Source organism: Natator depressus, chromosome 17 (assembly GCF_965152275.1).
Source record: "Natator depressus isolate rNatDep1 chromosome 17, rNatDep2.hap1, whole genome shotgun sequence".
NCBI lineage: Eukaryota > Metazoa > Chordata > Testudines > Cheloniidae > Natator > Natator depressus.
In genome coordinates, this window is record NC_134250.1 from 5,984,947 (window position 1) to 5,997,983 (window position 13,037).

A 13,037-nucleotide genomic window follows, 5' to 3' on the forward strand; every position below is an offset into this window, starting at 1 on the left:
CAGATGCACCCAAACAGCCAGGTACACATTACTTGTTTCCTTACAGGCCTGGTCTAAACTATGGTTTAAAGAGAGCTCCCCATAGGCTTTAACTCAGTCAGTTTAGTACATGTTAAAAAGTCGGTGTGTCTTGTCTCTGCTGGACCAGATGTATTGGTTAACATGGGCCAAGATCACACCTTTAAATCCTAGTCTACACAGGACCACAGAGGGATGGGATACGATATGTAGGATAACTACACTCTTAAGTGAATGCTCATCCCACAGAGAATCTTTGGACTCGAGGATATTCATGTACTGCATAGCACTCATGCTGGCAGCCATCTCTAGGTTCTTTATTTCACAAACTTCCAGCTTCCTCTCTAGTACATGGAGCTGCAGAAGATTCAGATTTTTCCCACTTAAAGAGGCAGTACAGTACACTCTTCCATGATCATTAAACGTTCCTTACCGTTTGTTGTGTGCACCAAACATCTCTGTTTTTTCTAAACAGATTTAAGTCAAATCCTAGCCCCACTCTACAACCTACACAACTGACCATGCTTAGGATAGCTCCCCTGGAGCAAGGAGGCGGGGGGGAAAGCTCCCTCTGTTTCCCAGATTGCCGAGCCACTCCAGGGCCACACTGCAGCAGCCTCTGCTGCTCCTGTGTCTCCACTCCACAGCTGGGGAGAACAGCCAGTTATCCTCACCTGCCTCTCCCCTAAATACTCCAGAGCACAGATCCGTGGTACGTGGATCCTCTGTGCAGTGGTTGGGAATTCTGTCCCCTTTCCTGAGCAGTGGAAACACATTGGTTCCACTGCCTTACAGAGACTCTGGCATAATAGGTACAGATACAGGATAACTAGGGTTTGCCCTGTCCCCCCCCCTTTTTTTTTAAACACATACCATTGCGTACCCTGCTTTCACTGACTGCTTCTGACTCTTAAAGTGCTTAGGAAATGTCTATGGAAATGTCTATGGTTAATTCCCCCCTACCCCCCTTCACATTACAAAGGGAGAAATGTAGAAAAACTACAACTCACTCAAAGGTTTTTTGTAACTATCATGTGCTTTGTTTTAACTGTAAAATGTAAATCTGGTCCTCTTTAGTGATACTGTACAGAAATCTCAGTGGACGTTTTTCCTGCTTCTAACCGGTCTACTTTCTTTCATAATGATAAATGGTTGGGCAGGTGGGGAGGGGGAATCTATCTACTCTTCAAACTGGTTGCTTTTTAAAAGGACAGGAAGGAAGAATGGTGATGCATATAAAACAGAATCTCTGGGCTGCGGCACTGATACTTTTTAACTTCCTGACCTTTGATGGCTCTGGTGAGGAAGCCTTGGACAAAGATGTCTAATCAGCTAAGACAGACACTGTGGTACTTTGGTCTCCTGTTTAAATTGAATTGATTACCAATCCCCACTTCCATTTTCCTCTGTATCTAGTTGCTTAGTAGCTGTCACCTTTACCATTCCATGCTGACTGGTTCACATTACTTTAGATACACAGTGCAAGTTCATCACCTTTCCAGGATGTCTCCTGATTGATTCCTTATGTCTTGTGGAGATCTGCTCTATATTTTCAGGCTGAAATAAGTTGCTTGAGATGTTCTCAGATTTATTCTAGGTGTTCTCCATGAGTTGTAATATTTTTATCAACGCTTGAGACTACTCTTTTTTGTGTATTGTGCACTTCTATTATTTTTATTTATATGCAGTAAAATGAGTTAAGTTCAGGGTTTTGCTGTGTGTGTAAACCCCATTAACAAAAAGACAGATGCAATGAAAATGAGTTACCTGTAATTATACATTACAATGTGTGGTTTTGCCCTTCATCCAAGGCCTTATACCCTGTGCCTTGCATGTCAATGTCCTACTGCACATCCAAGGGCTACTGCCTCCATGAAAGATATAGGCTTGGACTTGTTGATCGGGCTCTCCAGTATGGCATGAACATAAAAATGAAGTCTATGGGAGCTTTCCCATTGACTTCAATGGAAGAAAGACTGGGCTCTAAGGCTTTTATATCTGCCAAGCGCTTAAAGGCGGGATACTCTCTGGCTGCAAGTTGAAGCTAGACACATTCAGACTGGAAATAAGATGTACATTTTTAAGCAACTAAACCTCGGAACAATTAACTAAGGGACAAGGTAGGTTCTCTGTCAATGGCAACTTTTAAATGAACTTTTAAACTTTTTTTTCTTTAAGATATGCTCTCGTTCAAAAGGAACTATGGCCAGTCTTGAACTGGAAGACAGATAGGATGATCACAGTGGTCCCTTCTGGCAATGGACTCCATTAATGTAAGTAGAATTTATTTTTGTTTGGAATATCAGATACACCAAAAAACTTGTTGTTCTTTGCCTGTTGTTCTCTATGAAGAGTTTTGTCCAAGGCTTCTTTAACTCCACAAGAGCAGTGTCTAAGGCTTTGTCTACACACAATCTTGGATTGGTTTAATTAAACCAGTTTAGTTAAGACAGTGCATACTCCTACATGGTCACTACAGCTGGTCAAATTCTTTCATTCAAAATGTTTTGACAAAAAATACTTTTTTTTCAAAATGGAAATTTTGGGGGGAAATGTCTATTTTTTGATTAAATGTTTCAGGTTTTTTGCCAAATCAATTTTTAGCTAAAAATTGAAATATTGTCATTGCTGAACAGTTTTTTAAAATGCTGTTTTTGTAGATCGATTTTTAGAAAAAAGATATCATTGTTGTCAACTTTTGTCACTATCAGCTCTAGTGGATACTTGTTTTGATTTGAGTGGGTTATTTTGGTTTATCTTAAACAGGTTCCTAATTGACTTAAACTAAACCAAAATAAGCCTGGTTTAAATCACAATAATGGTGTCAGGCTTTTGCATTAATTTAACTAAATAAAACAGTTTAAAAATCACACTTCAAGTTAAATGAGTGCAATTCTCTAGGTATACAATCCCTGAGGCTGAAGATAAATGGCAACCAGATTATGCTGACCCTTTATAGTTCCCACTTCTTAGTCACTTCAGTCCCTTTCCACTTACCTAGTACTCCTCTTATAGCTGACTATTTGCTTACAATCTTAAAACAAAAAGCAGAACTAGGACGCAAAATCCACCACTAAGCATGAGAGGCGATCCCTAAAGCAGTCAGAAAGGTGTGTTTTAGACTCCCATTTAATTCTTATCTGACTCCACAACTTGATTCTAAAATTGTTCTTTCTAAGAGAGAGACAATGGCTCCTGACTCTCTCATGAGAGTGTCTTACTAAGATTAAAGAAAAGGAGTACTTGTGGCACCTTAGAGACTAATAAATTGGTTAGTCTCTAAGGTGCCACAAGTACTCCTTTTCTTTTTGCGAATACAGACTAACACGGCTGTTACTCTGAAACCTGTTACTAAGATTAATATACATTCTTTATTGAATGGGACCCTTTGTCTTAGGGTTCCCAATGTTCCCCCTTTTTAATAAAGTGACACTGTAGCTTGTTGAGGGGAGATAAATTTTAAATCCTTACTTTCTTCACCAGCAAGTTGGCCAGGTTGCGATTTCCCTGAAATCTTCAAGCACTCTTAGAGCTCCATCCAGCAAAGTCTGAGTACTTTCTTCTCACTGGGCATTCAGACTAATTCAGCATGTTATAGGAGGTACTGAGCACTTCCCTGGATCAGGCCCTTATTTTCTAAAATTGTCATCTCTTGTTGTTCAAAGACCAGAGGGGAATCTCGACTGGCTAATGAAGAGATGACTTTTCCTCCTAATGGAATGTTCCATTCTAACCATCCCACCAGGGGAGTTCTCATCTTCAAAAGAAATATTTTTTTCCTATACAAGCTGCAAAAAGAATTATTTAATGACATCATAAATTAAGACAGAGAGGCCCAAATATTCCAAACTGTAGAGAGGCATTTGAGCCTGGAAAAAAACATTGTGTGTGTGTATATGCCAAAAACACCCAGTTATTCCAGCTTTAGGCCTCTGTCAAGTATGTGAGCTGCCTGTGATCCCAGACTAGTGGTTTTTTTGGCATGAATTAATTTTAGCTTGTTTAATTTCTGGTGTTTGTATTAATTTGTAGACTAAGTAAGTAATACTAATGTATTTAGACTGAGGGCCAAATTCAGAGTTGGCATAAGTACTATTCAAGACAGTGGAGCTCAGCCCAACTTGCTTCAGTGTCACATTTGGACCCCAACCTTTACAAAAATGTACTTCCATTGATGGTAATGGGAGTTTTGCATAGGTTATTAATGTCTCAATGGAAAACAGACATATCCAGCTTTTTCCCAACCCCTCTCAATGTTTGCTTTAATGTAAGCCCCTACACAAGAAGTCTGAAAGCATTACTTCCACACTGTGCTCATCTTCCAAATATTGCAGGACTTTTCAACCTTAGGTTAATCTTGTACCCCATTCCCCAGCACAGTAGCACACTGATAGGGCTATACATGCAAATCCCTTGCAGCAAGCCACAGTGCATTGAATGTAACTGCTTTTAAAATGGAAAGGACAACTGTTCAGGGGAAGGGGTACTATTCCTACCAAAAGAAAAGGAGATATATATATATATATATATATATATTTGTAAAACAGGCAAAAGAATTCAGAGTAGCTGGTCACCGGGACTGTAGGCTCCTGGGCCCCATAAATTTTAGGAAGTGGTTGCAGCACCAGTCTCTTCTAGTGTTGACTCAGTGTCACTATGACAAATGAAAATGTGCACTTCAGCCTCTGTCCAGTGACACCTCCGTTACCGTTTTCCCCCTTAAGTCTTGGGGTATTGCTTTTAATTATAAATGCCCTTCAAACATGTAAAGATACACCATTTTGGTGCTTTCATTTTGCATGTAGGGTAAGGATTCTTCTCCTCCTCAACATGAGTGCTTTGCAGCAGGGTCTATCACTGTCAACTCTTTGTTTCTAGAGCTTGAGTGTCTCAATTTAAAAAAAAAAAGACAAAAAACCTTGAAATAGGCATTTAAAATATTACTGAGAGGCTGAGAGCTGGTAAAGGTCAAGTATGCAGCCTGGGAAAGAGTAAGATTTATATTACGACAGAGGGAAAGATCAGCTGTCCAATGACTTACCACAGCACATTTTATACCAATTATTGAAATGCACCCAGAGACAGTTTATAGTAATAAAATGGCTTTATGTTCTGATATGTAAAATTAAATGTCCATGCTATGTAACAAAACATTTAAAAATTCCACACCACCTGTATCTAATGTGGTTTCATCTGTGTTATATATGTCTTTTGTCTAACGAATTCTTATTTTTTACAGCAAGTGTGTAAATTAAAAAAATCTTAAATAGATGTCTTTCAAAAAAAAAGCCCCTTGCAACATTCATTTTTATTAAGTATTTCATTTGTAAAAAGCAAAGCTGAATTGGACAGGTGGCCTGCATTTGTGATATATATATATATAAATAGCTCTTCAGCATGCAAAAATTGTAGTGATTTCCCAAATCTGATTACAAAGTCCACACATACTGTCTCTTGAATGGGATATGAATGTCCTGGCTAAAAATAACCTTCACTTCAGTGCCCTTGGGCTTGTCTAGCTTAAACATCATCTTCATCAATCTCTTCTCATTGGAATGGATTCAGCAAAGAGCAGAAGTGACTTCAATTTTTTATATTTATTTTTTTTGCCCTCCACCTATTCATTGACTGCTTGGCAAACAGGACAAAATTATTAATGGCTAAAGGCCAAATTCTGTACTCTTTAATTGAACCAAACTCCCACTGTTATTTCTATGTATCCTTCTATTTGTTCTACAGTAACAGCTGGTGGTCCTGCATCGGACTGGAGAATTAATGTGCTCTATGTACATAGGTTTCAGAGTAGCAGCCGTGTTAATACGTATTCGCAAAAAGAAAAGGAGTACTTGTGGCACCTTAGAGACTAACAAATTTAACGAGTTTTTTCATGAAGTTGATCGATTTCTACTCCATAGGGCTAAATTCAGTGCCTTGCATAATGACAGGTTTCAGAGTTAGTCTCTAAGGTGCCACAAGTACGCCTTTTCTTTCTATATACATAGAGGAAGATGCAATTCCTTCCCAACAAAACTATTCAATTGCAATTAGTGGGAGTTTTGTTTAATAAAGAATGCAGAATTTCCCCCCTAAGTGTCCATTTCTCATAATGGCTGGGTTTTTGTTCATTTAGATGAATGGATGGATGAATTCTTGCAGGCCTTTGATCATTGAAGGCGGTATCCTTCCATTTGTCATCTGGAAATAATTCCACAGTAAAAATATTAGCAACAAATATATTGGTCACAGCTTTTCACACCTCCACTGATACTTTTGTCCATTGCAAAATCTGACAACTTTAATTAAAAAAGACACTAAGTGTGGGGAAAAAAAATTGGTCCACTGTCTCCATCATCCTTGAAACAACTCCCTACAGTTCAGTGCAAAGAAAATGTGTATTTAGGGCCTATTACACTGTGAAATAGTATCCCCCATTTCTAGAGCCATTTAAAACTAGACAGGACAAATCTCAAGCCACTATACTGCAAGGAATCAGTATGGTGCAGTGTCTGGGAGAAACGGAACCAGGCATCAGATGACATGGGTTCTGTTCCTAGTTCTCTACTTGGCTTCTTGCATATGCAGCCTCAGGGCAAGTCACTTCACTGAGATTCTGCTTGCCTGGCTATAAACAGGCTGATAATGCTTATCCACTGCTGAGGATAGAAAAAGAAACAATCCTAGATGAAAAGAGCTCTGACTTACAAATGTTGGACTATATGCTCTTTTGTCTTAGTTTTTGTGGCTCATGAAGTCATAGAGCCATAACAATTAAAGGGTAATAATTTCCCCCAAAATCTGCTGTTTTAAACAAAGAAAAAGGACCAGCCACATCACATTTTAGTCATTCGGATGGTTCTTAGGGGCCAGTAGGACTGAATTAATTTAGAAAAGATTGGTGAATCCAGGCCATTGATCCAAGAGTTACTTTGTCCAGAATTGTTATTTCCATTGAATTGTATGTGTGTAAAGATACAAATGCCTCATACACACACACACCCCCCTTTGGAAATGTACGTGTGTGTAGGTTTCACTGAAGTGCAAGTTACCCACAGGAATTAACACTGAAGTAACATTGTTCAGGAGCAGTAAAACTAGCTGTTTTGTTCCTTAGAATCATCCATCAGTCCAGTTTTCCACAGTCCCCATTCCTGAATGGTATGGTAATGAAGATTCCCTCGAGAGTGAAAAGCTTTGTGAGTACAGAAATTCGTTTGCTGTGTTTAAGTGCGGAGATGGGGGCTTCCTCTCGCAAACAGATGGGTGCACTCTTTCCCTCGGGAAGGATGAGGGAGGAACTCGCTCCCGAACCTGAGACTGTGACAGTTGATTGTAGACACTGAAGGGACTATTACCTGGTGGTTGTGAGCTTTGACTTGTGATAGAGGGGAGTCTTGGCATCATGGTGGTGGTAGTAAAATGAGCAGGGAAAGGCTGATAAGGCACAGTTTCCATTGTCTGAACGCTGTAGCTGGTGTAAGGTGCAACAGAAGTCCACATATTGCAGCTCAAAGGGGGAGGGGGAGGAGGTGGCAAGTCATCGACTGTTGAGACACCTGCAATTTCCGCCCCAGAACCTGAGTACATACAAGCTTCCCTAGGTGTCACCTCACTGCAATAGGAAGGGCTTAACATTTGCTGGTCATATGGAGGTGGCGAACGAAAATAATGATCTTCTCCTACAGAAGAGGAGGCTTCCAGATAGGAGCGTTTGCAGGGCAGGTCTAAATGCCGAGCACTTTCTGTGAACAAAGAAATAAGCATTTAGGGAAAGGCTGCCTGTGTAACAGCATTTAACATTACATTGTCAAGCCCTCGGAAAGCTTATGGATTCTCCTTAAAAATATGTGAATCTTACAATCATTTTACTGGGTTACTTGCATTGTTATTCAGGCTAATCCAGTTACGCTACTTCATTTTGAAAAACAATATTTAATATTAGAAAGGCATTACACTGTTAATGTTAGTCTAATCCAATCAGCCTTAAAGCATTTTTGGCTACGTTTATCAGCTTAAATAAATGACCTGGGCTACTACTTTTACAGCTAGAGATTACTTTTCATTCATCCAGATAACTGAGGACCACGACTCTTCTGACAAATTCAAGAAGTCTTTTAAAATGTCTTATCGCAACCTTTCTTCCTGTCCTCACAAAAATTACTATACATTTACCAGGTATTCATGTCAAGGGCTGCAGAAATATTTCAAGATAAAACCAAGGGAGAGTGCTCTGGTAAGGATTTCTGCTATGTGCTGGAGAAGCTGTCTCCTTTCAATGGACTTTGAGTGCTGTGTATGTGGTTTACCAGCATTCTATCATTAGAAACTATTATTTACTGTAGGAGAAGCAGCAACTCTCCCAGCAGATATTAAAGTTTTGCATTGCAGTTCTTATTACCTGTGTCTTTAACTTTTCACCAAGGCTGAGATTAATTAGCAACAAATGAGACATGGTAGTATAAGGATTTTTCTCTGCAAAGCCCTTCCATTTAGCTTAAAAACAAAAGAATCTGACATGATCCCATCTGATACTGGTCTGAAGGGAGCAGTGTGTACTTAAAGGCTGGGTACATTTAAAAGCTGGCTCAGCAGGCAAAGAAAATGCCTACAGCTAGCTCCTGGAATCAAAAATAGACCACCATTAACAAACTTACTAAAGGCTTGATTCTGAAAAGTGCCGAGCATGTACAACTCCAGTTGGCAGTTGCAGGAGCTCAGCCCATTTCAGGATCAGGCCTCAGTTGAATAAACTTTCTGATTAAAAATATAAATAGACATATGTAACTGTTGTTTAATTTACCAAAATAATCTCACTCCTTTAGACACATGCCATGATGATCTGCTTTGCTTGCCTGCTTGCTCTATTTTAGGGCCTGAGTCTGTCTGTCTTTTTTTTTTTTTTTTGGACTACAGTAAGTAGGGTAATAAGCACTACTCCCAATAGCGTTTGCAGGATCAGGACTTAGAGCTAATCTCCAGCCCTCTGGAATCAGCAGAAAGACTTGCACTGATTCCAGTGGGCTTTGGATCAGGCCCCTCAGCTGCTCTTCAGGGTGGCAAATGTGAGTTTGTAAAGCACCATAACCACTGTGGCACTATAGACATGATACATAATAAATCACTGATGGCAATATCCTGTCACCTTTCCGATGACCTGAACTTTATTCCATGAGTAGTACTGGGTTTGTTTCAATGAGACTATTCACACGTACTAATCAGTGTAAGTAAAGGTAGTAGAGTTGAGCCTCTAGTGTGTCATAAGAGTTGTTTCTAGAGTCTCCTTTCTTATAAAATTGGTGCACTTCACTGAACACATTTAAAGTGCATAGACAAATGGCACAGATTTAGAGTATAAATGGATTTGCTTGTAGGCTATATTTTGAGCTCTGATAATTTAGTACTTGAATTTCCTACATTAAAAAATTGCATCATGAATGTAGACTTCCAAAATATCACTTCCCTTAGCATCTTAACATTGTTTTCAGGGCCTGAATACTCTGGCAAACCACTGAGCATTCATAACTTGCAATGAAGGCAGCAGGTGCAGAGCACCTTGAAGGATTGTGCTCAAAATACTATCCAATCAGAAGGTCCACCGGTGCTTTGCAATAGACCAGCACAGCTCTCCTGGCCCTAGAGAGACAGGAAAAGATGCCAAGTATATGGAGGAAGATCTGTAAAGGTCTGTTACCTCTTCTTTTCAGGCAGTGATAAAAGAGCCCTGAATCTCTCTGTGCTGTGAAGGTGTTGAGTGGTAGATCTTGAGTATCCGAAGCAGCAAACGGCATGTGAGCACCATTCTCGTATTGATAATGCTGAAGGGTCTGGTGATTCCCATGGAGTGGGTTGACATCTGTTTTTGTTGAAAGCTGGCCATGAGTAGAAACCAACCTCTGCCTCATGATGCTTTTGGAAATCACTGGATATTCTTTGCTGCAGGAGAGAAAAGTTATTTACTAGTTAGACAGCAGTCAGCCCTTGCAGGACAAAACGCTACTACTTTAGCATTCCTATAGCACCTTGCAGCCAAGGATTTCAAGGCACTTTACTTAAAAAAAGAATTAACTGAGTTTCACAACCACTGTGTGGTGGTAGGTGAGTATTATAACAACTGTATCACAGCTTGAGCCACAGAGAGGTTGAGAATTGTGCAAATGGGCGGCTGAGCTAGGCTTAGAACCCTGGAGCCCCTTGCTCCTAATCATAAGCCCACATTTGCTCTCCCAAAGTCCTGTTACCATATATTATTGGATTGGAACACACACACAAACCCCACTGAATGCAAACACATACTGCATTGAATACATACACAGACATTGCATCAAAGCTCTCTGGCTGCAGCCGTTAGAACCATATACTGTATTCTAAACAGCTGCCATCTCATTGCTCTTTTTATCCACACCTTTGTAGCCGGGCCACACGCAAATCACTGTCATCACTTCCCCGGAATCCCTTGGCAAATGGGTTGTTTTCAATTTTCAGCTGGGTTATCTTTAAAAGAATGAAACGAAAAAGGAGTCAGTTAATAGTGTATCAGAACCACGTGTATGGTTGTGGGACTAGGTTTGTAGATCTGAAAAGATACGTGTAAAAAAGCAGCATCCAGTGGCGTTCAGCGGCTATTTCCTGCACAGCTTCAGTCACCTAAAGATGCTATGGCAGAAGAGGCTGGATCAGCTGAAAGTTAGAGAGGCCTGAGCTGCAAAGTTTGGTTCTGGAGCTGAACTTTCCCCAAAGGCCTTTCTCCCCCTTCCCCAGGGTTGAAGGCAGACAGTTTGGGCTTGAGATTAGGGCACAGTTAGCACCTGACCTCAGTTAGGACTGACTGTTTTTATTCAGTGACCATCCCGCCTGCTCCCTGACCACCCCCAGGACCCCCACCCCTATCCAATCTCCCCTGCTCCACACCCCCTGACTGCCCCCCTGGGGCTGCCTATCCAACCCTCCCTGCTCTCCCCACCCCACATTACCTGTGGGGTGGGGGAAAGGAGGGCTCAGTCCTTTCCCTGCTCGTTTGGCTGCTCTCCCTGGCAGTCGGGCAGGGCTCGCTCCCTGTCTGGGTTTGGCTGCTGGGGACAGAGACCAAGCATGCTGGAGGTGGACAGGGCCCCTGGCTTGCTCTGCCCCTGTCCCCGGCAGCAGGGCCCAGGCCCCTTGACCGCCCCCGACCTCCCCCTGACCTTGCTGCCCTGGGCACCCAGTCTGGCCGCGCTATAGCCGTGCTGCCCAGCCGGAGCTGCAGCCGTGCTGCCCAGGTGCTCAGGGAACTGTGACTGCGAGGGGCTAGTCTCCACCATGGTGCCGGGGAGTTGGGCTGGCTCCTCTGCAAGCCTGTCCTGACCCCGCTCCCTGGCAGGAGCTTGGGGGCCAGAGGGAAGGGTCCTGCGGGCTGGATGTGGCCCGCAGGTCATAGTTTGCCCCCCTCTGTTCTAGCCACTTCCCTTATGGCTGAGAAGAATTACTACTGCTTTATAGTCGCTGTTACCCAGAAATAGGCTAGCCTTCTCCAGAGATTAAGTCCACCACAGTGATCCAAACCCCTCAGCCTGAGATCCATTTCTATAACTTCATGAAAATTTTGCAAAAAATAAAAAACACAAACTAGAGGAAGTTATGGGGCCTGGTGTAAAATTTCGTTTAAAAATATTCCACTCCAATAAAAACACAAGTAAACAAGCCACATCTCTCAAACCCCCCCACCCCCCCGCCCTCTGCAAACACACACATGAAATTAAAACCGCACCCAAGCAAAGTCATAGGAAAGTGTTGTGCTGCAGGGTCGTCTCTAAACTACAGTCTCTTTTAACACGTTTTTTATGAAGAGATGGCGGGAAGGGCTTCAGAAGCTGGGAAATTTCACATTAACACTCAGAGCAAGTCCATTAAATCCCCTTAAGCCCTTAGTAATCACTTTATTTAATGTGTCTCCTTTATAAACTATATGTACACAGAAATCACTTCACCCAACATGTTATGCAAATACGCAGCAACATACCCTGCTATCTAACAAGTGCACAGCACTGCTACCCAACCGATGAGTGAAGAAGAGCTACATCAGGAAGAGTTTATGGAGACAGACTAGCGCTACCAAAGGTGCTCACTCTTTCCCTCTATCTTTGCAAATAGTGCTATGGAATCTTTAAGGCTCAGAAATGATCAGGCACTCAGGTTTACTGCTGAAGAAAGAGGGCATCTCCCCCAGCACAGGGCCGGGCCAAGCCCACTTCTGGGGAAAGGCACACAGACATCCACAGATGAAGGTCAGAAGGGATCATTATGGTCATCTCCACTGCCATCACACAGGCCTTAAACATTCACTTGGTAATTTCTGCATCAAGCAGACTGTGGTTGCACTAGAGCCTATCTTTAAGCCAGACAGCTGAGTGAGAGACTTCAAGGGTTCCACCAGCTCTGTCTTCCCACGTAATTTGTTCTAATGGTGTTTCAATAGCTATGGCGTCACCAAACCTAATTCTTACAGCACCTGGCGTTTTCCTTTGTGACCCCTCAGGGCCCCATTCAGGCTTAACCTCACACTTGATGATGATAAACTCCAGGTGATACATCCAACCTTGTACACCGAAGCAGTTGCACTGTGGAGTGTTGTGTCTGATGGTAGTTGTTTGGCTCAGCGCCTCTATGAGTTACAGTGATTGCTTGGACTTTTAGAAAACCACCACAATCCACATCGTTCAGCTTTTTCAGGCAGGAGCACTAGAAATTCTACACAAGCTGTTTTTTGCTCTGGTTGCTAAAATCATAACCATGCGCAAGTAGATGGAGGCTTTTCAGTTCATGAAGGCATGCTTCTGCCCCCTTGTATTTCAACTTAATTAAAAATGATCATAACCTGGATTTGCCAAAGATATTCCTGAAAACAAGGCTTTGATGAAAAAAACTCAGCCATCCTTGGAGCTGTTAAACCCAGAATAACGCTATTGCCTTCCCTGGGTTTACACCATTGTAATGTAGGGAACACACACAAAAAAACCCTTAGCCTTACGGTGCAGAGCTAAAAATAG

The 13,037-nt window shown here is 41.8% G+C and overlaps 1 protein-coding gene across 1 annotated transcript in view; it reads right to left on the bottom strand.

Moving 5' to 3' along the window:
• Nucleotides 1-7,131: 7,131 nt before the first annotated feature.
• TBX4 (T-box transcription factor 4) overlaps nucleotides 7,132-13,037 on the bottom strand; it is a 51,518-nt gene continuing 45,612 nt past the window's right edge. Inside the window, exons 6-8 of the mRNA XM_074974470.1 lie at nucleotides 10,418-10,506; nucleotides 9,707-9,948; nucleotides 7,132-7,757 (exon numbers count right to left, since the gene is read on the bottom strand). Coding sequence (XP_074830571.1) covers nucleotides 7,132-7,757; nucleotides 9,707-9,948; nucleotides 10,418-10,506 — 957 coding nt within the window. The remainder of the gene's footprint in view (nucleotides 7,758-9,706; nucleotides 9,949-10,417; nucleotides 10,507-13,037) is intronic.